Source organism: Mustela nigripes, chromosome 4, assembly GCF_022355385.1.
Source record: "Mustela nigripes isolate SB6536 chromosome 4, MUSNIG.SB6536, whole genome shotgun sequence".
In the NCBI taxonomy this organism is placed as follows: domain Eukaryota; kingdom Metazoa; phylum Chordata; class Mammalia; order Carnivora; family Mustelidae; genus Mustela; species Mustela nigripes.
Window position 1 is genome coordinate 81,642,726 of NC_081560.1, and position 25,747 is coordinate 81,668,472.

Below are 25,747 nucleotides of genomic sequence, written 5' to 3' on the forward strand. Positions count from 1 at the left end.
TAGCCTTCATGGTTTTCAAATCTTGATTGAGGTGTAGGAGTATATATGCTAAAAATATAATTCATAAATGCTAACAGTTGTTCCTTACTAAATTCCTTCGGATAATAGGATTCAAACTAATACAGCTCTCTGTTAGAAATTATCAGAATAGGGAATAATGTTATTTCCCTCCACCTCCAACTTACTTTGGAATTATATGAAGCAAAATTTTGATCCCCTATATGCTTCCATGTTTCAGCAGCAAGCATGGGGATTTTTGAATCAGAGATGAGGGTGAGTAGACAATACAAGAGGAAAGAGATAGTAGTGTAGGTGCCAAGGTAAGTGACTGTATTTATTTGTAACATCATGTAAGAAATATTTCAGGAGGGCACCTGGGTGGCTCAGTGGGTTAAGCCTCTGCCTTCGGCTCAGGTCATGATTCCAGGGTTCTGGGGTCGAGCCCCACTTTGGGCATTCTGCTCGGCGGGAGCCTGCTTCTCCCTCTCTCTCTGCGTACTTCTGCCTACTTGTGATTTCTATCTCTGTCAAATAAATAAGTAAATAAACCTTTAAAAAATATGTCAGGAAATGCTATTATACTGTACATTATTTGGGTTAAACTATTGTTCATAAAATATGGATCATTAATGTGATTTGATTAGTCACCAGGTTGCAATGTCCGAGGAAAGTAGATTTTTTCTTAAAGATTTTATTTATTTATTTGAGAGAGTAAGAACAAGAGAGAGCACAAATAGCTGTGAGGAGAAGAGGGAAAAACAGATTCCCCACTGAGTGGGGAACCTGATATGGGGCTCTACCCCAGGATCCTGAGATCATGACCTAAGCTAAAGGTAGATGCTTAACCAACTGAGCCACCCAGGCACCCCAGAAAGTAGATTTATATTTAAGTTTCTGTCTGTTTGTGATATCTTATCTTTAAAATGGTGAAACTGAGCAGTGGAGAGACTATTTCTTTCAAGTCTAAATATTTAAACTTTAAAAGTAAAGAACATTTGTTTGCCCTTCCAAATATAAGATTAAAACATGACACATTCAAAATTCCATTAAATGTTAATAGTGCATTGTTTAATGACTCATTGTTTAAAGCTTACTTTCTCCATTAAAAGTAATTTCTTGTGTGTAATTTGTAGATACTCCCACCCTATTTTGGTTTGATTCAAATCGTTATCCTAAGTAAAATTTTTAAGACTGATAAAGAAAGAATTGAAAAAAAAAAAAAAGAATGAAAACAACAGATGATTATGGGTTTAGAGAGTTTTAAATGAAAAGGGAAGGCAAAAAGAATCAAAATGCATATTCTATATAAATATGTCATGTAACTGAAATATACCTCAGGAGATGCATAAGGTATATAAAGAACATAAATCCCATGGAGAAGCAATATACTGTGACCAAAGGCTACACACACTCAAGAGATTTAAATTAAATGGAATTCAAATAATGAAGTATTTTCTAATATTGAAGACTGTTGTTCTGTAGGAAACTTTTCACTATACACACATAGACAAATGACAACATTAATAAATGGATGCATTAATCTAATTTATACCTCAAAATTGAGGTTATGTCTTTAGTCAGCCTATGTTGTAATAGAATTAATAGAATTACAGTATATTTTGTGCTTGTTCTTAAACACTGCAGATCCAGGGACAGACTATTCCTAAAAACTTTTAATAGGACACTTTTTCAAAATATATGCATGTGTATTGGTGTTTGAGGGGTGGGCTTTTTAAAATCAGGAAGAAAAATAGTTCACATTGAAAATAGAAGTTCTCTAGAAGAACTCTCACCTGGAGTTACAGGTGTACATTTTCTGCCTTCTAAGTTATCAAGGAGAAAAATATCCAGTAATAGCACTTGATTCTATGGCACGGCTCAATGCTTCTCAATAAGGTTTACTTTTGTAAAATTTTCCATATTTTCCATAATTATGAAGTACAAATGATTTTTTCCCAGTTGATACAGAATTGCTGTAGATAAAAGCAAAGAATATACCATATATTCCTGAAATAACATGCTTATAATTACAAAAGTTTTATAGTAATTTCTTTCATTGCATTTTAAAACTAAATGTTTAGTATTATAGATGATATCTATTATAACTCTATTTATTGATTTATTTTAGAGAGACAGAGCTCAAGCAAGGGGTTGGAGTGGCAGAGGAAGAGGGAGACAGAGAATTTTAAGCAGGCTTCATGCCCAACCTGGAGACTGATGCAGGGCTGGATGTCTCAACCCTGAGATTATGACCTGAGCCAATATCAAGAATCAGACACTTAACCAACTGAGCCACCCAGGCATGCCTGCAACTATTCGTTTAAATCATAGCTATTTTTTTGAAAATCAATGTATAATTTTTTTTAACTTGAATGTATTAGGATAACATGTTGATTAAAGGAATCTTTTGGATAAACTGAAGAATCCTTTGATAAAGCAAGTTTTTATTAGTTTGCAAGAATTAAAATGAGACTTAATGTTATTATTAATCCATTAGTTAATGCCAGATTTTCAATTTATGAGATTATTTCAAATAATATATACTTTAAAAATAAAGAAATGGAGATGGAAATCTACAAATTGATAGATTAAAATATGAAAATACAATTAGAAAATTGATTTTTTTTTTTTTTAGAAAATTGATTTCTTAAAAGATGATATTTTGTTGGTTCAAATTAAGACCTTGATAGAAGGCTGGAATGAAACAAATCTATAATGAAACATGAGAAGAAATACTTCCAATTTCTGAAAACAGGTTTGATTTTTTTTTTCTTTCTAATGCCAAGAAGTGCTACTAGTCTCTTTTTAATCTGCTTTTATTTTTATGTTTAATGAGACAAGATTTTCAGAGAATTTTATTCTAAATTTTAAATGGAGAACTCAAAACATATTTTCCAAATTTTAATTTTAAGACTTAAATGAAAAAAGAATTCAAGATTAATGCATACCACCTGTTCCTATAGTAGTTGATTATCAAGAATCAGCCAGTTCAAATGTTCCCACCATTTTTAAAACTCAAATTAAAATTCAGATATGGCCTAAAGGGGAAAATACAACATAATTACCATTGAGAGTAAAGTTATGAGCCCTGGAAAATGATTACTTAAGAAGCCTAAGAAATTTCATATGTTTGAATGTAACACCAACAGTGACAATAAAATATTTTATTTAGGCTTTTTAAGGTCCACAGAACATCAATGAAAGAAAAGTTTGGTTTAATTAATTGAGTGACCATTTGTCCAGCAGTCACTATGTGACAAGATTAGCTTTGCTGCTGACTACAAAACATCTAAGATTCCTATGTTCTGCTCTGTAGAGTTTGGCCATCAATGGACAAAATGTTCACACAATTGTAGCATTAAATGATATGGCAGAGGGATAAACAAATTTTGGGGAATACGGAAATGAAGGAGTAAATGTTAACACACATTATGGTATCTAATTAACAAAGCAACCTAACAGTAATTGTTATAATTCTTATTTTGTAAATAACAAAACACTGGCAATCAAGCAATACTCCGAATTATATAGGTAGCAAGTTATGTATCAGAGATGTAAATAAAAATTTTTTGACATCAAAACTGTAAAGTTACCAATCTACATATAACATCCAGGACTTGACTGTTTTTGCCTAGGATTGTAGAAAAGGAATGTTCTACACAGAGGATTTATTTGAGGAGAGTTTCAGTGAATAAGAAAGAATTTGCAAGGTGGGTGAAATAGAGAAAATAGCACATGCAAAACCACAGAAGTGTTAGGAGACATGATATGATCAGAGAATTGTAAGGTAAAGCATTTATTTGATACATATGAAGTTTAAGTCGCCAGAGGAAGGAATGGGTAAGAGGGAGTGAGGGATTAATAACCAACAAAGCAGTGAAAGGGAATGTAAGAGCCATGAAAATAAACTGGAACTTTATCCTTCAGTAAAGAACAAAAGATTTTTTGATAACCCTCGTGACAATTAGCATAACAGGTGATTTGTGAGTTGTAATTTTAAAACCAGACTTGACCTTCCCTGATATTGACGAATCTCGTGTTATTTATGCTTGAGTCCACTGTGCAAATTTGTTTCTGGATTAGCATTTACTAAATTTACCTAAGTAACAAATTGAACATTGGAAAGGAATAAAACCAGCTTATATATCCATAAAAGTATTTAGATGGATGATGAAAGAACTTGCATGAATTTTTGTTTCATAATTGTGTGGTCTTTTACCTACCTAATTTATTATCCGTTCCCTATTCCACCTATATTCCCTAAATCCTCCTCCAGCTATATGCCAGCCTGTTCATTAATCATCAGAGTTCTGGCATTCTGATAGATACTAAGAAGGATTAGATAGTAACTTGCTCTCAAGCTGTCTAGAATTTCATGATGAAGATGGGATGTCTGCATTTATCATTCAGATCTCTGAGACAAAGTGTTACAAGTGTCCAACAATAACAGAAAATCTTCTTACCTTAGAAGAGGTAAGGGTCTCCACTTCCCCTTCCTATTTATTGGACTATTAGATTGATGCACAAAAGCACTGAAAAACAGGAAATGTATGGACTCTGGAATAGGCAGATCTGAATTCATTGCCTCGGGGGAGGGTTTAGGAAGGGGAATGGTGCCTCAAATTTCTGAACTGGCCTTTTTGTTCGCACAATGGAGATACTTATATCTATTTTTTTAAATACTAAAAGAAGTACTCTTTGTAAAATATTTAATAAATAATGCATGCTCTTTCGAGCATACTAACCCCCTCACCCCACTCCATCTGAATTTCAGTGAGCTCATTGCAATGGACAAAATCCATCAAGGAAAATTATTTCATTGAAATGTATCTTGAGAGTTGCATGTTTTAACTTATGTTTGTTAAAAAGTAAAAATTATATATCCTTCTTTAAAGTTGTTAAATGTCACCTGGAATTTCAAAGCATTAAGTATCGTGACAAAAAATAAGTAAGTAAAATAAGGAGTTGATCCTTTTCAAATTTACTATATACAGCGCTATCTTCTTGAAATTACTGGTTGAAGAAGACAACTGAATTTACCATATGATTTTCATCACGAGAGTGCCTCTAGTAGGATGTGAAAGTTGCTGTTTACACAGTTTATTTCTCTACTTTCGAGTCAACCATTTAAAGTCTACAAAGAGTAGAAAAATGGTAAAATCTGAAGACTACATGGAAAAGGCCTTTGACCATGTTGAAGGGCTGTAGATGGGAGTCAATTAGCCGTAACTAACAGTCCTGAATTCATTACTCCAGCTGGTTATTATTTTTGAGCCTCATTACACACAGCTGACAATCAGAGGCACTTACACAGCCCTGTCCTGGCTCTCCTGTGAGAATAAATATGGAAGCGGTTTTGTACTCCCAGGTGAAGAGAGAAAGAGCGCTTTAGATATGAGGGCCATAAAAATAGTTTGCCTTTCTTTAAAGAAATCTTACTGTGGATGCACTATATATATTCAACTAATAAACATTATCTATTAAATAATGGTGGGTTACTTTGCAACTGTGGTTGTAAGGTTCATCTTAAAGACATATGTTCCTGGGCTGCCTGGGTGGCTCAGTGGTTAAAGCCTCTGCCTTCAGCTCAGGTGATGATCCCAGGGTCCTGGGATCCAGCCCCATGTGGGGCTCTCTGCTCAGCGGGGAGCCTGCTTCCTCCTCTCTTTCTGCCTGCCGCTCTGCCTACTTGTGATCTCTCTTTGTCAAATAAATAAATAAAATCTTAAAAAAAAAAAAAAGACATATATGCCCGCATAGAGGTTCACATGAAATGTTATAATAAGGACAAAACAGAGTTTTCATTTTACACCTGTGAGAAAAGGGTGAGTGATCGCAACACTCTTAGGAGTTGGACAGGTGCAAATACTAAAAATGTAAAATCACTAACAGACATTTCTACTGAAATTCTTTATAATTCTATTTTTACATTTGAAATATTATAATATGTAAGCATTAGAAATGATGTACTCTTATTTTGGTTGAAATACAGCACTTTATGATGTCTGAGATGTTGAAAGGTATTTAAAAAATGCTGAAGAATTAAACTTTGAATTTTGTTAAGAGCTTATAGTTCACCTGGTTTAAAATTACAAAGGTGAAAAGAGGGAAACAATGAAAATTCTCTCTGGCCAGTTTTCCTCTCCAGGACTGTTTTATTTGTTTGCTTAATTTAATGCCAGTGACCCTACAGATTGAGAAGCCTAGTCTAGTACCTATCAACAGAGAAAGAGATCAAGGGTCAGGAATATAAATTAGCAATGTGTTAAGAATGAAAGTAGAGATACAGTCATCTTACTGTAAAATAAAGAATGATCTTAATGAAGGAAATACTAAAGCCTATCAACTATGCAGAGAGTAATTTCACACACAGATTTCTAGGCCAGACCTGTTTGACCGGCTTGGTCCCAGAGCAGCTAAGGTAACTAACTGGAGGAGAAGAAAGGCTGATGTAAACAAAGTAAATAAGCATTTGAAGTAGAGACTTTAAAAGATACAGTTCAGGAAATTTAAAGTGCTAGCATCTGGAAGTTGAGAAGAGGAGGAAGATCAAGAGGAAACACTTGCTCAGGTTCATATTCAAGACCGTAAGGCAGTGAGTCAGTCATGCTTGAGTTTCTCTTTCTGTTCCAGTATTTACTATCCATGTGTGACTTTGGACAAAGTTTTAGTGTTCTCATTTGTGAGATAGTAACGTAATTAAAGAATGCTGCTCATAATACACAGAGGGCTTGGAATATGTACGGTCTATATATTTGTTTCCTAAAACAAATATTAGTTATGTCAATAAGGAAACAATTTTTGATCTCTGGAGGATTGAGGTCCTCTTGTTAGATGAATGGATGTATATAGCGCATCTATATGATGGAGAAAAATATGAGAACAGTCTATTTTCTTTAAATTTGAAACAAGAGAATTCATAGCGGCCCAACTCGTAAGGAATAGTTGGGTACATCGCTGGAAATCGGTGCAAGAGCTTAAAGTAAATGGCTTTTTTCAGGATCACCAACAATATAAAATATTTAAAATAAGGCCACTACAGCAAAGCAACCACAGTGTATAAGATGTTTCTTTAACATCTTAATAAAAGTGACTCTAAGTATTTTAAGTTGGATGTTTTTCCCAAGACACCTTGATGAGGGCAAACTGTAATTAGTGGCCGCTAAATTGAATCATGTCATTACTCCTGTGGCTCTATTTAGTGTCCTCCTTTCCCAAACTAGCTTGCTCAGTTAGCTCATGTTATTTCCCTCCTATCAGGAAAGAGTCAAGAACTCATCCTGGAAAAGTGGCACTGGCCACCAAAGTTTCTTATAAAGGTACTGTTGCATTAAGGTGGTTTAGATTTCTAAGTAGTTTGGAGAAATGAGAGTAGAGATGAGTCTTACTAGGGGCAACCATTGTCACTCTTAAAATTTCACTTATACGGCCCAAGTTTCAGGCAAGCATGAGCATTCATTCCATAAGTGTGCTTGAATCTGCCTTGGCTAATGCCTATCAGTAATTTCATGACTTATTTTGAGGTGAGTCCAATGGTAAATGTCTCAGTATTAAGCAAATAGCTTTCAGTTAAATACATTGAAAAGAAGTTTATTTAGGCAAGGTAGAGGAAATCACAGTATAAGTTGCATAGACTACAACTAAATCTAAGCTATTTGTCATAGTTTCCAAAGCCTTGTGAACGTGTGTGAAACATGGATTTAATCCTTTGGATATTTGAAAATTGAGATAGGTAGTAAACTTTCTTGTAAAAACACCATTTGGTATGCATTTCACCTTGCCTTTCTTTATCTTGGTTCACTGAAACTTAAAGGTAAAATGTATAAATATATTCTACTTTATATAGATGTACAGGTTAATCAGTGTCTAATGGTTACACATTTCTAAATTAACAATTATATAATTTGTGTGAATGCTCACAGCAATCTTCTTTCTAATGATTTACTCTCTTCCCTTCTTAATTGATAAATGCTGACTCAGACATTAGTGCTCAGTATAGAGGGTCTTGATTGGTTTCAGAATTATTTCAGAGAAATGTGCTTGGTGCTTCTTCATGTTTGCATCTGCTCTTTAAAACTGTCAGATGTTTTGTGGTTAAATTCATTATCGTAAACTTGAGCTATTCACACTTATTGCGCTAATCACAAAAATAGTTTAACTGTATTAAACTTTAAAAAATAACCCATTTATTGAATTAGCAATTTCTTTCATAAACATAGACATTTGAAGATAATATTTGCCCTGGAATATAATTTTTTAGTCTTGAAATTTGCATTTTTTTGAACCCTTAAAATTATATTTGATATCATCCCTTTATAGCTCATCTGTACAGAAAGAGTTAAAGACAGGTTTATGCCAACTGGACATAACAGGTAGTGCTTGGCACATGAAAGATATGTCTTAATCACCTGTTCACTTCCTCTCACCTGATATTTAATTCAACTGGCCCACACCAGCAATGATTTTGCACTCTCAGAAGTATTTTCTGTGATTCAGTTTATAAGAATTTAGTGATCTGCTTTATTTCATAAAGAAAATTATAAGGAACAAGATGGAGAAATCACATTCCATATTCTTTGTATAGTGACATCTGTGGGCTGTTGTAGCCCACAGTGATTTATTTTTAAACAATACCTGCTCATTTTATTGTGGGGGGGGGAAGGTTGTCAAAGCTCATTTGTCCTCCTGTTTAAATATCTAGTCCACTGCGGTCCAGAGAAATAATTTTCACTTAAATATTAAAGTCAATTCCAGAGTGTAACAAGTTTTCCTGAAAGTAGTGTTGGAAATATATCCCTAATGTCTAGATTTGTACACTTCTATCTGTTGGCATAATTCAAACAGCCTTCTTCCGCAGAATTGTGAAATAATTTCTTGTAATTATGCTTTGAGACTACCCTGGAGGGAAGAGTTCTGAATATGAGTCAATGTGTAGAGGTCAACAGAGTTACTGCCTTCGGGATATTAAGGAAACGCAATGGAAAACAACACCCATTAAAAGGGTAAACTGCGATGAGATAGTTGGTTTATCTCTACCGGTTTTAGAAAATCTGCTGCAGGAAAAGGATAAGACTCATGCCCTTTTACAAACGCATCTCTTTGCCTTAAAAGGATGCAGTGATCCTTTTCTGGGGGGGGAAAAAAAAAAAAACTGCTTTGCACTTTGATATTTACGGCTTAGCAAATCCTGAATGCCTTCCAAGAGCTGCCGGTAACAAAATCCTTGGAGCTCACCCTAGGAGTTGCTCACTCCACCGCGGACCGCGAAAGGAGCAGAGTTAGCGAGCTGGTCCTCCAGCCTGCAGCGCGCATTCCTGCATCTCCCGGCAGCCCGTCCTGGGGTCGGCCCCGCCCGTCGGGCGGATCGCCGCCCGCCCTCGGGGCTCCCTGCCACCCTCTCGCGGGCGTGCTCTGGGTGGGGCCTCGCGGCGGCGGAGATGCAGCGGGTGTGCTGGGCGGGTGAGGCTAGCCGGCTGGGCGGTGCGCCCGGGCAGCCCGACCCGCGCGCCGCGTCGCTGTAATCGGACACCCGAGCGCTCGCCCCCGGTGCCCGGCCACTTTCCATTCACTCCGAAGTCCTTGATTGAGCGACGCGGAGTAGGGCTCCCGGTGCCGCAGCACTGCGACGTTCAGGATTCTTTTACAAAGAAACTCAGAGGACCGGGAAGAAAGAATTTCACCGCTGGGACGCTCTAGAAATTAAAGTCTTCTGGGAAAAAGACTAGAGAGACACGCGGAGCCACACCGGTAGCAAGTTGATGACTTTTACGCGCCGATCTCTTCCCATCTCGGTAAGCTGAATTCATTATTTTCGGCATTACAGATTTAGCAAAATATAACTTTTGGTTCCGTGTGCCGACTTTTTTTTTTTTTACACATCGGTGTGCTCAAGTCTGGACATCTTCCTAAGAGCACATGCAGTTTGTCAGGGCAGTGTTTTCCTTGCTGAGAGCCCTGCTTGAGTTGTTTCTTTAGGTTAAGACACCTGCGGCGAGTTTAAAGTTGAGTATTTCAGTGCCTTCTAATGCAAGGTTGCTGGAGAGGACGTACGATTCCGATTCCTTGTCCTGCATGTTATTAGTGTTGAATCCGTAGAAGTGAAAACAAGCAGCATGTCTAAGTGTCTCAGTTAAAGGGAAGTTATAATATATTGGGGGGACGCACGTGTAAGACCCTTGGCTTTCCCTCACTTCTCATCTCCAGGTAGTCTTGAAATCACATTGCTCTGTATCCTCACTTCAATTGACTTGTCATTTCATCTCCACTATTATTCTTTGCAAGTTTTAGCATATGTTACTTTTGGTGAGACATACCAGATAAAATACTAATAATAGCAATATGTAAAAATGTGTAAATATTATCCGCCTGCTTAATAAAGAGACAAAGTTAGTCGTATTTATAGCCCTTTTTTTTTTTTTTAAACTCTTAAGCCACAAAACCAGGGAGCAAATTACTAAGGGGAAGTTATCCCTTAAAATCAATTTTCTTGTAAATTAATTTAGGGATGACAAGGTGAAGAGGTTGTGGAAGCAGGAAGAAACTGTTTCATTTGAAAATTACCAACACAAACATCTCTAGGGTTTCCTCCATCTGTGTGGTAAAAGAGGCAAACAGTTTTGTTTCTGTGTCTCATAACATGTACCACCTAGGAAATCAACTGTTTAAAATGTTTAAATTGTTTAAAAAGGCATGTTTAATTTAACTGTGCTTTTTCCTCTGTGTTCATGAGGCAGTCTTTTCAATTTTTTGTGGCCTTTCTTTATTAAATAATGTTAAGAATTTAATATTAAAAGACACATAATAGTGAAGATTAGAATTATTGTAACCTGTAAAAGTAAATTTCTAGATTAATCTCTGTCATTTTATTGTATAATTACATCAGACTCAAAATTATATGATTTCTTTCATGGTCTTGGGTTTATTTTGTATATTGTGGCCAGTGGAGCTGCTGTGACTCTCTAGTTACCCATTACCTGATCTTCCTTGGTATTCAGACATTAGTTAATAGCATGTATCAGTGTTATAGCTACAGTCTCAAAAGGTAATGCTTTTCTCTCTCATTTATCTTTTGGAATTTTGACAGCCTGCTTTCTAGTTGATTTATTTTAAATATGCATTGAGGGATACATAGTTCACTGAATTGTTCACCACTAAGTCATTGGTTTGAATTTGGCACTAGTCCATGGTTACCTCATCTGCATCATTTAACAGCTGCATGGTCATCTGTATAAATTGGCAGATAACTAATTTGAGTGATTTCAGTGGTCAAGGATTGAGCACACATATATTTATGTGTAAAAAATCATCTCAGATGATTACTCCAAAAGAGCTAATGAGGATGGAAGTGAGTGGGTGCACGTGAATGTTCATGTGGCATTTTCCTGCTACTACTATATTTATGATAGAAAGAGAAGTTTTCATCCACTAATACATATTGGTACCATTCTCAAGTCTTTTCAATGTTAAGTGATTGTTAGAAGATCAACTTTAAATATTGGATTTTTCTTTGGGAACCAATACCTTTTTCCTGGATGCTTTGTTCTGCTTTAATATTAGCATTATTTGTTGGAAGAGCAAGCAGTTTCTTTTCGCCCAAAGACTTCCAGATACAAATGAATCAAATCCAAATTTTCACATCTAAGAAACAAAGTCAGAGCACCTCCTACTGTTTGCATGACTGTCAAAGTTCAGATATGTCTTCTGTGAATAAGGTGCTCTGTCTAGATTGCTGGTTTTGTGTGTATCTCTGTGTATGTGCACAGGTGTGCTCCTAAAATGTGAAATGAAATATGACAAACTTGTTACCTCTCTTTTAAAGGTATTTTCCCTTGGATACTAACTTGCAAATCTGAAGATATGGCATTCCGGGCAGTTTTCGTGTTGTTTGGAGTATTTGTTTCTTCTATCTGTGTAAAAGGATCATCTCAGCCCCAAGCAAGAGTTTATTTAACGTTTGATGGTAAGAAAGTTGATAAATACTATGGGAAAATGTCATTTGAAAACTTTTTAAATATTTAACATCCAGATCCAAATATTAATAATAAATTAAAGGTAGTAAAATATTGACTATTGATTAATTTTGAAAATATTTACTGGACTGCTTTTTTGGATGACATGGCTATTTGAAATTATTGGTTCATAGAAAAAAACCCTCTATTGTATTTGTAGATGAAAATACTTGAAATATTTTCTTCCCGTTTTGAAGTATCTTCTTTCTAGTCACCTGGTGTTTGAGAAGCACCCGCCGTGTGCTAATCCTTATCAGCAGAGAGGTCTATGTAGGCTTAATTATTTAAAAATTTTCTTAATAAATTTTGGTCTTACCCTCCAAAACTGGTTCCTCCCTATGTTGTTCTAATGGTGCTTCTTCCATGTCCAAAAGGAGGAGTTCCTGGGATTGGCAAAATCTCCTAATTAATTGAAAAGGATATAAAAGAATAGTTGGAAATATGTTTTTAATTGCTGTTGTGTACAAATATTATCTTCAGAAGCTTAGGAAAATGGATGTGATTTCAAATTTGCTCAAACATAAAAGGTGGAAGACCCTCCGAGGGAATGGTTTGCCAAATGTATGCATGAGTTTTAATCTAGATAATTCAAATGACTTATAGATGGATGACTTTGGTCAGTCCATGCTAATTGGACAAGAATAAGAAATGGATCAAGAAGATCATCTTGCCAATCAGGGTTATTTAGTTTATTACTTTTTTCAACTTGCTTTTTGTATAAACCCCTTAGTGTCATTGAGCATATTTTCATTTTACTTGAGAAACAGTATACTCTCAGACCTTTCTATAGCCTGTCTTTGAAAAGCTTTATTATCTTGAATTTCAAAGAGCAGATGACTGACACTTATCAGTCAAATGGGTATCTTTTTCTTTCTTTCCTTCTTTAGTCACCAAGGGCTTTCCCCAAGGTTATCATAAGCACTGAAAGAGCTTTATTTGGAACTTAAAGTGTGTACGCTTCTAATTGCTTCCTTAGCTTCTAAACCAGCCATTCTCCCTTAAAACCCGTGGCTATTCAGTTAAGTTGTGAAGAAAGGAAAAACAGACCCTTGGAAGTGTCTTTTTTTTTTTTTTTTTTTTTAATTACTGTAACATCAGTCTACTTATACCTTTTCTTTCAAGTTGAGAACTAGGAAATATCTAATCAAACAAAAAATAAAAGCATTAGGTGGTATTGCAATTTTTCTCTTCTATATTTCTCTCAATATACATAGGAAGATGGAGAGGTCTCATAGATTCATTATCTAAACTTGTTCTGTGGCATCAAAACTAACCACTTCCTCATATCAGGGAGATCATATGATAGTTGTCTTTCTCCGCTTGACTTATTTCGCTAAGCATGATACCCTCTAGTTCCATCCATGTCGTCGCAAATGGCAAGATTGCATTTCTTTTGATGGCTGCATAGTATTCCATTGTGTATATATACCACATCTTTTTTATCCATTCATCTGTTGATGGACATCTAGGTACCTGTACCCCGGGGGATAAAAATATATTATATGTTTATAAAAAATAAAAACAAAATTTAAAAAAAAAGAAACAAAAAAAAAACTAACCAAAATTTTTTTACCCCAAACTTAACTCAAAATGTGTAAATTTAAAAAACGAGTGTGTCACCAGAGATAATTCATCAAGTCCATTATTTGAAAACTTTACAGTTTATCTTTTATAGAGGAAATTAAGTAGTATAAAAATTTTTTTAAAGATTTTATTTATTTATTTGACAGACAGAGATCACAAGTAGGCAGAGAGTCAGTCAGAGAGAGGGAGGAGGAAGCAGGCTTTCCGCTGAACAGAGAGCCCAATGTGGGGCTCCATCCCAGGACCCTGAGATCATGACCTGAGCTGAAGGCAGAGGCTTTAACCCACTGAGCGACCCAAGCACCCCTAAGTAGTATAAATTTTTAAAAACAAACTTCAGTACTAAGTGGGATAGTAACTGCTGTGTGTAAAGTGACTAGAAGTTATAATGGGCTTTTTAAAATACTCCATGTTTAATGCTCTCAAACTCAAAACAGATTCTTGCAGAATAAGACTTACCTTAATTTATAACATATGTAGAATACAGCATGATAAGATAAGCTATTGATCTGAGAGTTCTATAATATTTTATTCTTTTTAGGAGATAATCAGACAGAATATCACATAATTTGTTTTGAAGAGTTATATCAACAGGGAGAACAAATAATGAAATTCCATAATTTCTAAATTAATACAAAAATTTCTTACAGTAAACTATATTTTAGGCATAGTATCATAGAAAAAATTCCTTGGACAAAACAATTGTTAAAAGGTATAAATTTTAATCATTAATTCATAATTATTTTGTTCAGGTGCCTTTCCCAAATTTCTTATTATTTAAAGTTTCTCACTGATTTTATGATGACTTTTCTGTGTATCACAATGAGTAACTACATTTCTTCCAAAATTATTTACTCTTAACATTAAAATAGAGAACTTTTACAGAGTTGACACATATACGACTATATATTAATTAAAATATATATGATATATACTTTCTTTCATTTCTTTCAAAATTTCTGTCACTATTTTTCAGCCAAAATTTATGAGTTGGAAAATGATTCTGAAAAAATTAAAATAATATCAACTTATACCACACAGAGGTCATTTGCATCTTTATATTCTCTCATAATTACCTTGCCTCCAAACTCTTTTGTCTTGAATTCTTTTCCTTCACTATTACTTGGTCTTCTGCCAGTCTCTTTCTATATGGGACTTCAGAAGAATGCTCTCAGTCTTGTCTTACAGTCCAATTAACAATCGAAGTCAATTTAAAAATGTGTGAAACAAGAGATCTCTTCTCCCATCCAAGTTTTATCCCTTCTTCTTGTGGTAGAGTGAAGGACTGATAACATTTGGGAAACAGTGATTTACAGATTTGCCTTCTCTATTGATCTAGTGCAAGGTCAACCAGATGGTCATCAGTCCTCTGAGAGAATGTACTTCAGATGTTATTAATTAGTTACATTTGTACAAGCTAAATCTTGCATGTTAAAGAACTGTGATTCCTATTAAATGCTATGTTTTATAATTGTTATCATTCTAATTTTTAAGCCAAATAGCTTTTCAAATAAATATAAGGTTCATGCAAAGACTTTTTGATTAAGTTGAATTTTTATTAAGAAAAAATCCAGTTTGACAGAATCATATTTCATAGCATTATTGTAATTGTATTTTTTTTTCCTTAGAAAATCTTTGGAATCTATAAGGGTCATAAGGAAAGTCAAGGCTATTTATGTACAATAGACAAATTTATGCTGCTTATTAATATACAAGGGAAAGCATTGTTGAGATGATTTTGCCTTTATCCAATAAGGATTTTAGCATGTAGTATTTTGCAAAGCCAGAAATAAATACTGTACAATTTGATAATAGGTATCAGTTGCACGTCATTTTACAAAAAGTCTGTGAGCTTGAGAAAAATGGAAATATTGTCTATATTTTAAAAGATATAAAATGTGATTCTAAGTTAAATGTGTTAAGTGTTGTTTCTGTTTTAAAACGAGGCAGATTCTTATAATAAGATTATTTTTTCACTTAGTAATTCAGATTGTGAATCTAAGATATGCAAGTTATTGACAAAGTTATTGACATGAAGTTGTCTATAGTATTACCTTACTATCCTCACTAGGTCTGTAGGATCTGTAGTAATGTTCTTTACTTCATTTATGGAACTGATAATTTGTGTCTACTTCCTTTATGTTCTGACTGATCCATGTGGAGATGAACTTTTTCCTTTTGATTGATCTGTTTAAAAATCAGCTTTGGTTTTGTTATTTTTATTATTATTATTATTATTATTCTGTCTAATATTTCTTTGGTATATGCTCTAAAATTAAATTGTCTTATTTCTTCTTGCTTTGTGTTTAGTCTGCTCTTCTTTTTGGAAATTCTTAACATGGAAACAAACATAAGTCACTGATTTGAGAACTTTTATCCTAATATAACCAGTTATGCTACAAATTTCCCTTGGTACACTGTGTAGCAGTGTTCTGCATATGTTGATAAAATGCGTTCTGATTTTCAGTCAGTTCAAAATGTCTTCTAATTGCTCCCCTTATTTATTATTTTACTCACAAGTTATTTAGAAATATGTTGTGTAATTTGAGGATATTTGTTTGTTTTTTATATATCTTTATGTTGTAGGTCTTTGACTCAGTCTCTTGTTGTCAAAGAACATACATAACATACCTCAGTTTCTCTAAAAAACTATGAAAACTTGTTTTATGGCACTGACTATAGCCTACAAAGAAAATAATGTATATTCTGTTTTTGTCACATTGAATGTTTTATTAATGCCAATTAGATTCAATGAGTTGATGGTTTGTTATGTTTTCTCTATCCTTACTGATTTTCTCCCGAGTTGTTCCTTCAATTACTGACAGAAGAAAATGAACTTTCCAACTATAATTATGAATTTGTCTGTTTCTCTTTTCAGGTCTATCAATTTTTACTTCATTTTTAAAAATTTCTATTATTAGATACTGACATATCCCTGATTATTCCTGATAATAATTAGAGTTCTAAAATGTATTTTTGTCTGTATATAATACTTCTACCTTTTTTGTATAATGGAAAATACCAACAAAATTTTAGTTATAATACATGGGAAAAATGTTTGTCATCATTCTAGTGGCCTCTAGAAAGTTTTTATTAAAATACTAGGACTGTGTTTAAACCTATATTTTTGATGTATGTGAAAGTGTGAGCATTTGATGTATGTGAAAATGTGAGCATTTGAATGCTGTGAGAACAGTGTTTACATGGAATATCAGGATTTTCAAACTTTGGTTCTTCACTAATTAACTCTGAAACTTTGTCAGGACCTTTGTTCTCCCAACCAGTTAATTGGGGGGCTAACTTAACTCTAAGACCCTTAGTAACCAAATTTATAACATGTCTAAGCTTAGTTTTGCTTTATAATATCATCTCCTTTGAGGAAGTGTTCTACAATAATTCCTTTCAATGCTTTCAAAAACATTTTGTAGGAAGGACCCGGGCAAGGGAGAGAACAAAACTAAACAAACAATTTTTAAAAATTCATAAATTTGGAAGTCATATAGAGCTGTTTTTAAATCATAGTTCCCTGCTACTTTCTGGAGATGCTACATTGGGGTAGTTACTTAATCTCTCTAATCTAGAATTTTATCATCTATAGAATGAGAATAACACAGAACTCTTTTTAAAATGAAATGAATTAAATTTGTAAATTGTGTCGTGTAGTATATGCTATATGTCTTATTAAAATACACAGACTTACATTAGAGTTAGTATTTATAAATTCCTTTAGGGTAAAACTATGGTCTTTTGTACTATAATTACTTCCCCTCCACTTAGTGTGGAGACTGCCACTTGCTATTTTTCAATAAATGTTGAATTAATGTACATTTTGATACTTCTAACCACTCTACCTTCCCAACTAATAGAGCCTTAGTACTCTACATCAGTCTTTCATCATGAATCTTGGTTAATTTAAGACAATGAACAGTTACTAAGTAGATGCAAAATTTCTTCATCTTAGCATTAAGATACAAGTACCATGAGAGAAGAATTTTTGTTACTTTTTGCACAGATAGCTTTAGACTCCTATCCTGGTATATAGCTGATGATCAAATATTTTCTATCTATTTCCAAACTTTTCACATGTTATACACTAGAGATTCAACATAATCTGGGAATTCAACTTTTATATTTACTCTTTCCAGTTAATTCTCAAATCTCTTTATCTATTTCTTCTCTAAAAGACATTTCATCTCTATAAATTTTAGATGTTTTCTTTTAGAGAGTTTTTTGTGTGTTTTGATTGGAAGCCTAGTTTTCTTTATTAAAGGGAAGAGACTTCATACATACACAGCCCTCCACAGGGCCTTGACTGGTGACCTGTTAGGAATGTTGCCTTAATCCTTAATATTGTTGGCATCTATATATGCTAGTGTGTCTAGCATGTCTAGATATGTCTAGACTTTTAAAGTAATGCAGAAATGCATTATTTAAGATTCTATTTTTTTAAAGTCCAATTTTTCATGATAAACTTGAACTTAGTAAGAACCCTACCTACTTAGTTTACTTCTTATGATTATCATGGTACAGTGCATGGCTTGAAATTTTAGACAACTTTTTCCCACTCTTGGAACATTTAAGAATACCATAAAACATCAGGAATGTGGAGGGCATATAGGATAATTTCTGATCCACTTCTGTACCATGACATGAAATATATATGTATAAATATACCCATAAAATAAAATACAAATATAAATATATTTATATAAATACCAAAAATACATCATAAACATACTCCTAAAGTAATGGCTCTTAAATAGTGTATTAGATGTTTTTCCCCCTTTTCCTTTGCTGAGTAAATTGAAATTTACTGAGGAATACTTGGTCTTTGGAGTACATTTTCTGTACAGAAATTAATAAATCCTAAAGTTTATTTTAATTAAGATTTTTTTTATCTAGTTGATCTTATATGAACTAAAGAGTATTATTAAGTTACTGACATAGCAAAATTTCTTGCTTGTTTATGTGTAAGATTGGATATCAACTATAATTCAGGAGTTAACTTATCCAAAATTAAACAGTAGTTCCACCTCTGTTACCTTATAGGCAATAATTCAGCCATGAACATATTTTATCTGTCCAGTACAAACCTCTAAGATGTCAGACTTTTTTTTTAAGTAATCCTGATAAATTCTGGATTATCATTTATATTTGCATGGTTTTTGATCTAGAAACATAATATCCTGAAATAAAGAAGTAGGATATTCCCACATCCCTCATCACTTTTCTCTTGGGTAAACAAGCCTGGGACACACACACACACACACACCCCAAACCAAAATAAAATAAAGAAGTAGGATGCACTCAGTATCCCATAGGCTTCAAAAAGCCTGTATATCATTTTACCGAACAGGCAGCAGTCTGGTTCTATTTCAAGTTTTCCTTTGGCTCAAAACTCTTGAGTTATCAAGGTGGCTGTGGAAATATACAAAGCACTTATAGAGCCACAAAAACTCAAAAATAAATTCACCAATAGTTAGATGCCTTGCAGAAAAGTCAATTATTTGTGATTGCTAATAATTGTTTGCTTGTGTTCACTAGAACAGTAAAGAGTCCCTACTACTAAACTGCCCCCAACTCCACTGAAACCTGCAACTAATTGCCTTAAACTCAAAAGGAAAATGACAGTTAAAAGATTGAAACTTTATCAAGATTTCTACCATTTGGATACATTTTTTCCTTACCTTATATTTGCCAATTTTCTGACTCAGGGTTGAGTTTTACATTTACATGTGTATGATGGTGGCTTAAAAACATAAAAATGTCAGTTTGAGTTCTATTGAGAAGCAAGTATATGAAGTGTAGAGACTAAGCTTGCATAGGATTATCAGTTCTTTCAGTGATTTACTTTGTGATTCTTTTTTGCCTTCTTTTGGTGCTCAATTTTCATTAATAAAATTGTCAAAGTCTCCAGGTCATCGATAGTATATAAATGAAAGATGCTGGAATTTTACAAAACATCTTTTATCTTTTAATATCTGCCTCATTTGACAAGAAGCTTAATTAAACGACAAATAAAAGGACCCCTGTGAACTAGTGAGCTTAACCTGAAAGCTGATGAATTGTTGTTGGACAATAAACTCAAAATAATAAATTGTCTCTTTATGAACTCTGGTAGCATTAACATTACAAGGCACATTTGTTGAAAACAGTTTCTCTTATGGTTGCCCAAGAGATAAAAATAAAGCCAATTGTTCTTGATTTCTCCATTAATCTTAGAGAAAGCTCATTCAGGTTGTATAGAATCTTCTGAAATATTTAGTTCTTGGGAAAATTTGTGTTGATGCAGTTTATTTTAATTCCCCTTCTGATAGTTTCACTTAAATGTCAGTTAAACATCTTTAAGAACACCTGCATATTTAATAACATCAAACTCAACAAGGAATGCTGCTGTGAGTAAGAAATTCTGCATTCTTCCCCCTGTGAGAATGTTTTTGAAATCAGAAAGGGATTGATGAATACAACTGTGAGTAGGACATCACCTAAATCATAAAGACTTTTAAGTAGAGTAGCACTAAATTGTGATATAAAGAACCAGTTAAAACTGTTATACTGAGAATAGAAGATGAGAAGAAATTGCTAAGAAATTTTGTATGTCTCTTTTCCCCTATAATATATATTGGTATAGGATTCTAGTAGTCCAAGTAAAACAAAGTCTCTTTCATAGTCTTGAATTAGAGAAGTTTTAAGTAGAGCAAGGAATGTCTCTTGAGAAGTATTAGGATAGAAATATGTTACAATGATGTGTTCTTTTAAAGATTTTGGATAAAAGTTGAAAATTCTTATTTTCCTCTCATAAAAAGAGTAATTCTTGCTCACAGTGAGTTTTGTCAAATTCCAGTAAGCTTAGTTCTGTTGCCAAAAGATGATGCTGTGATGATAAGCCATTTCTAAAGGTACAGGGTTCCTGCGACTACAAACAAGGATGGGATGCTCCAGTGATATGATATTAAAAGAGTGAACTTTTGTTCTGTGTTTTTTTCAGTCATCTCACCAAAGCACTTCCCTAAAAAAAGTGTGTCCTATTCCATGATTATCCATAGATATGTATAAACAATTATGATCGAACTCTCTGTTGAATGAAGATAGTTCAAGTGATGTTAGATCGTTTAACTAATTAATGTTATTGAAGTATAATTGATAAACAATATTAACTTCAGGTGTACAATGTAGTGATTCAGTAATTGATACATTACTCATTGCTCACCATGATAAATGTAGTCACCATTTGTTACCATAAAATGTTATTACAGTATTATTTAGTTTATTCCCTATGTTGTACTTTTCATCTCTGTAACTTGTTTGTTTTATAACTGTAAGTTTGTACCTCTTAATCTCCTTCACCTGTTATGCCCATCCCCCCTCCCCACCTTCCTCTTCTCTGGGAACCACCAGTTCTCTGTATTTACCAGTTTTTTGTTTGTTTGTTCATTTGTTTTGTTTTATAGATTCCATATGTAAGTGAAATAATATGGCATTTGTCTTTTTCTGACTTAGTTCACTTAGAATAATGCCCTCTAAGTCTACCCATGTTATTGTAAATTATAAGATTTCATTCCTTTTTATGGCTAAGTAATGGTCCTGTGTGTGTGTGTGTGTGTGTGTGTGTGTGTACCATAGCTGCTTTATCCTTTCATTTATTGATGGACATTTATGTAACCTCCATATTTTGGCTATTGCAAATAATGTTGTAATAAACATAGGGGTGCTGGCATCTTTTTAAATTAGTGTTTTTGTGTTAGTTGGGTAAATACCCAGAAATGGAATTCCTGGGTCAAATGATATTTCTATTTTTTAAATTTTTTGAGGACACTCCATACTGTTTTCCTAAAGGCTGCCCCAGTTTTCAATCCTGCCAACAGTATGTGAAGCTTCCCTTTCCTCCACATCCTTGGCAAGACCTGTTACTTCTTGTCTTTTTGATACTAGCCATTCTGACAGGTATGAAGTAATAGCTCATTATAATTTTGGTTTGTATTTCTGTGATGATTAAGTAATGTTGAGCATCTTTTCATGTGTTTTAGACCATCTGTTTGTCTTTGGAGAAAGGTCTGTCCAGGGCCTCTGTTCATTTTTCATTGAATTGTGGTTTTTTTTGGTGTTGAGTTGTTTAAGTTCTTTATATATTTTGAATATTAAGCTCTTATTGGATATGTCAGTTGCAAACATGCTCCCCCACAGTAGATTGCCTTTTCATTTTGTTGATGGTTTCCTTCATTGTGCAAAAGCTTTTGAGTTTGATATGGCCCTTATTGTCTGTTTTCGTTTTTGTTTCCCCTGCCTGGGGAGAAAGATCCAGAAAAATATTGTTAAGATTGATGTCCAAGAGATTACTGCGCATGTTTTCTTCTAGGAGTTTTATGGTTTCAGGTCTCACATCTAGTCCTTAATCCATCCTGAGTTTATTCTTGTATGTGGTATAAGACAGTGGTCTACTGTCATTCTTTTGCATGTGGCTGTCTGATTTTTCCCAACACCATTTATTGAAGATAGTCTTTTCCCTATTGTATATTCTTGCTTCCTTTGAACAGATTAATTCACCATATAAGTATGGGTTTATTTTCTCACTCTGTCATGTTCCATTGATCTATGTGTCTATTTTTGTGCCAGTGCCATACTCTCTGTTTTGAAATCTGGGTTGTGATACCTCCAATTTTGTTCTTCCTTTTCAAGACTTCTCTTGTTATTCAGGGTCTTCTGAGGTTCCATACAAATTTTAGGATTATTTGTTTTAGTTTGGTGAAAAATACTGTTGGTATTTGATAAGGGATTACATTGAATCTGCAGATTGCTTTAGATAGCTTATTTTAAATTTGTTTACAGATTGATCAAACATTTTGATGTTACTCTATATGTAGATTAAAAATATGTTACATACCTTTCTTTGCAATTTTGATTTTGAAGAACATACTGAGAACTAAAGATAAGCATTTTTCCATTCTTCGTAGATGTATGATATTTTGTCTTCTGTTTTTTCAAAATACTTCTGATAATTTATTTTTATTTGTTATAATAATCACTAACATTAATATTGCCTTTGTGCCAGGCATTATTTTTAATTCTCTAAACAAGACTGTGAATTAGGTACTATTTTTATCCTCATAAAATGGAGAATCCAAGAAAGTAACTTGCCTGAGTTCACAGGGATGGAAAAAGGACACAGACACACAAAACACAGCAATCAGACTCCACAGCCAGAGCCACTTCAGTAGATGCTACTAGAATTAGTTTTAAGACTCACAAAATCAGTAAAACTCACTTTATCATGTGAAAGGTGTCACAATAGACTTCTCTTTTTCTTTTAGAATATCCTTCCTTCCTGAAAATAAAGGAAATAAAAATTCACTCTCTATACCATCCCTAAGTACCCCTTCAATTCTGGATTCATCAAGGTGAGGATAAGGGAATGACTCCTGTGGAATGCTCTTCTTTCATTGCGGTAGATAAGGTCTTCCTTTGTAGCTAAGGGAGCAAGTCCCAGCTAAGACAAAGGATAACTATAGGAAAATTTATTATTCATTCCCTTTAGCTAACCGTGCAAATTTATCAGAGTAGTGTCTTCATAAGTTCAATAAAACCTACATTTTCTCTTAAAGAAAAAAAAATGATTCAAATGTTCTTTTTTTATGGATACCATTGTAGCATCTACTAAAGAAAGCACTGAGATATGCTCCATTTTTCCATTTCCTCAATATCTTTTATGTGACAAGGTATAAGAAACTATCATTTTGGTTTTAGTTTCATTACTGTCAAAAATAAAAGTATTGAGAAAGAGAGCTGTGAGCTTTGGGCAATTTCCAGTACTCTTTTGCCTTCTGTACTTTCATTTATATGTTCCTGAGGACCACTGTTGCTAATGAAAACAAATTTAAAAGCAAGGAACAGAAAAGTTAGACATTTTCTGACACAGTCTATGAGTTGGCAAGAAGGGCACATAAAAGGCAGAGCTAAGTGCTGAGCTATGTGCTATTTTAGGGCAGTGCTCTCCCCGAAACAATGTGCTGAGCTGTAAAAGATGGCAAGTTCATCCTACATTTCCAAGGTGTATGCTTCTCCAAAGCTATCACTTCAGTCTCCCCTCCTTATTCAGTGGGAATTAACTGCCTTTGAGAACTCTGTAGTGAAATGTTACTGTTGCAGAGTGCTTTTCATTTTTGGAGGATTTCCATTTTTATGTCATTTATTACAGAATGCCTATGAAGTAGTTAGGCGTGAAGGCCCAGAGAGGGTAAGGACTTGCAGCCCATTGGTGACAGAGGCACGACTGGAGGAAATGGTATAAGAAGAGAAACGTTAATGATAGCTGTGCTTGTAGAGAATTCTGCAAATGTGTATTATAAAATCTTCAGAAATACCAAGCCATTAATAGGAATTTTAACAGATTTGCCTCATGTGATTTGTTTCCCAAAGTATGTGCAACACTGCACCCTTAACATTCCCTAAATTTTCAATTAACTACTGTTTTTTAGCAATAATTTGTCTATTATTGTGTCAAATTTTAAATATATTTTAGCACTGTATTAGAAACATTTCGAGTTCTTGAGGAAAAAGAGTGAGGCTATACATAAATGTCAAAAATTCATATTTTTATTGGTGTCTAATTATGTAAGTTAAGGAACATCCTTTCTTTGTCTTGCCTTTCTCAAATTATAACTCCCATAAGTCAAGAATTTTGATTGTTGTGCTGCGTACATCAGGATACCATTTTCCTCTTTGTCAACACCTAGAATAGAATATTCATTTATGAATTGTCTTAGAAGGAAAACAATCATTAATCTTACATCCTAGTTTGAAGTGATATCAATGAAAATGCCTAGTATTCTTGCCTTTCTCAATTTTAGACTTGCTAGCATTTAAGATTCTAGATTAAAAAGTATGAAATAGTCTACCTAATTAATTCCTAATTTACTATCTCACTGAAATGATTTCCTTAGAAAAAAATGAACTAGTTTCAATATAAGATTATTCATATTTAATCTTCTATATGTATGTAATGGCTAATGTCAAGTCCCTAGTCTCTATGGACTTGATAAACCGAAGGAATCAAAGTAATATAATTTTGCAACAGATAATTGCTATTTCTCTAAGAAGAGGGTCAGACTACTTATCTCATAAAAACAAAACAAAATAAAACACGTTGATTCTATGTAGGAGTAATAGCACTAACGAAACAGTTGCTGAATTCTTTCAAGAAAAATATCTTATTTCCTTAGCACGGAGTTTCACGTTCTAAAGATAGAATCAGTTATGGAGAGGGGATGTATATCTGAGTAAAAATAAATGTACTATCTATACACACATACATACATACATACATACACACATGTACACTGTGAGTAAAGATCTGTTGGGTTTCGCTACTGATTAAGTCTTTCCTGAGCATATACTGTATTGTAAATGCATAAAACGAAAGTTGAGAAGTCAGGACAAAAGCTATTGTATAACTGGTATCATTTTGAATGTATGATTTATGCTTTCTTATGTTCAAGTTTCAAATACCACAAATTTATACTTACATAATAATGTGGTGATTAGCTTGGCAAACACTGTAGTTCTTAACATATTACCGCAACGCAGGTGTACATAGAGTAACAGCTCAGGGCAAGTGAGCTGAGGAGCAGAGGAAGAAACTCTAGTGACTTCTGTCTTTGAGCCTTGCCTCCTTCCCATCACTGATGGTTAGTAATGGTGAGAACAAAAGGATTTGCTGACCCTGCCAGAAGAAGGTAATCCATGGTTACTACAGATAACAGGAACCAGAGCCTACAGGGAATGAACGGGGTGAATCATATGCACATAAACCACAAATATCTAAATTGGCTCTCTATGCTTGCTGCCTTTACAGCCAGTGAAGTCTAGCTGCCCAGGTTGCTCATGTTACTATAGTTAGCATGAATTGCCAAGGAATTAGCAGATTTCCAATTATAGCATATGAAACATAATCTTTTTTTACATGCTTTGTTTTCTAAAATCTTGATTTCACAAAATTTAGCTTAGAAAAGATGTTATCTCTTTTGTAAATAGACATCATTTTGTACAAACTGTTTGAGGTGCGCCAAGCTGGCACTTCATTCATTACTGAAATTTTTTTTTTTTTTTAAAGATTTTATTTATTTATTTGACAGAGAGAGATCACAAGTAGACAGAGAGGC

The 25,747-nt window shown here is 33.9% G+C and overlaps 1 protein-coding gene across 1 annotated transcript in view; it reads left to right on the forward strand.

Moving 5' to 3' along the window:
* The first annotated feature begins 9,420 nt into the window (after positions 1-9,420).
* SEMA3C (semaphorin 3C) overlaps positions 9,421-25,747 on the forward strand; it is a 173,332-nt gene continuing 157,005 nt past the window's right edge. The window contains exons 1-2 of the mRNA XM_059396952.1: positions 9,421-9,791; positions 11,819-11,959. Of these exons, the coding sequence (XP_059252935.1) occupies positions 11,857-11,959 (103 nt within the window). The 5' untranslated portion in view covers positions 9,421-9,791; positions 11,819-11,856. The remainder of the gene's footprint in view (positions 9,792-11,818; positions 11,960-25,747) is intronic.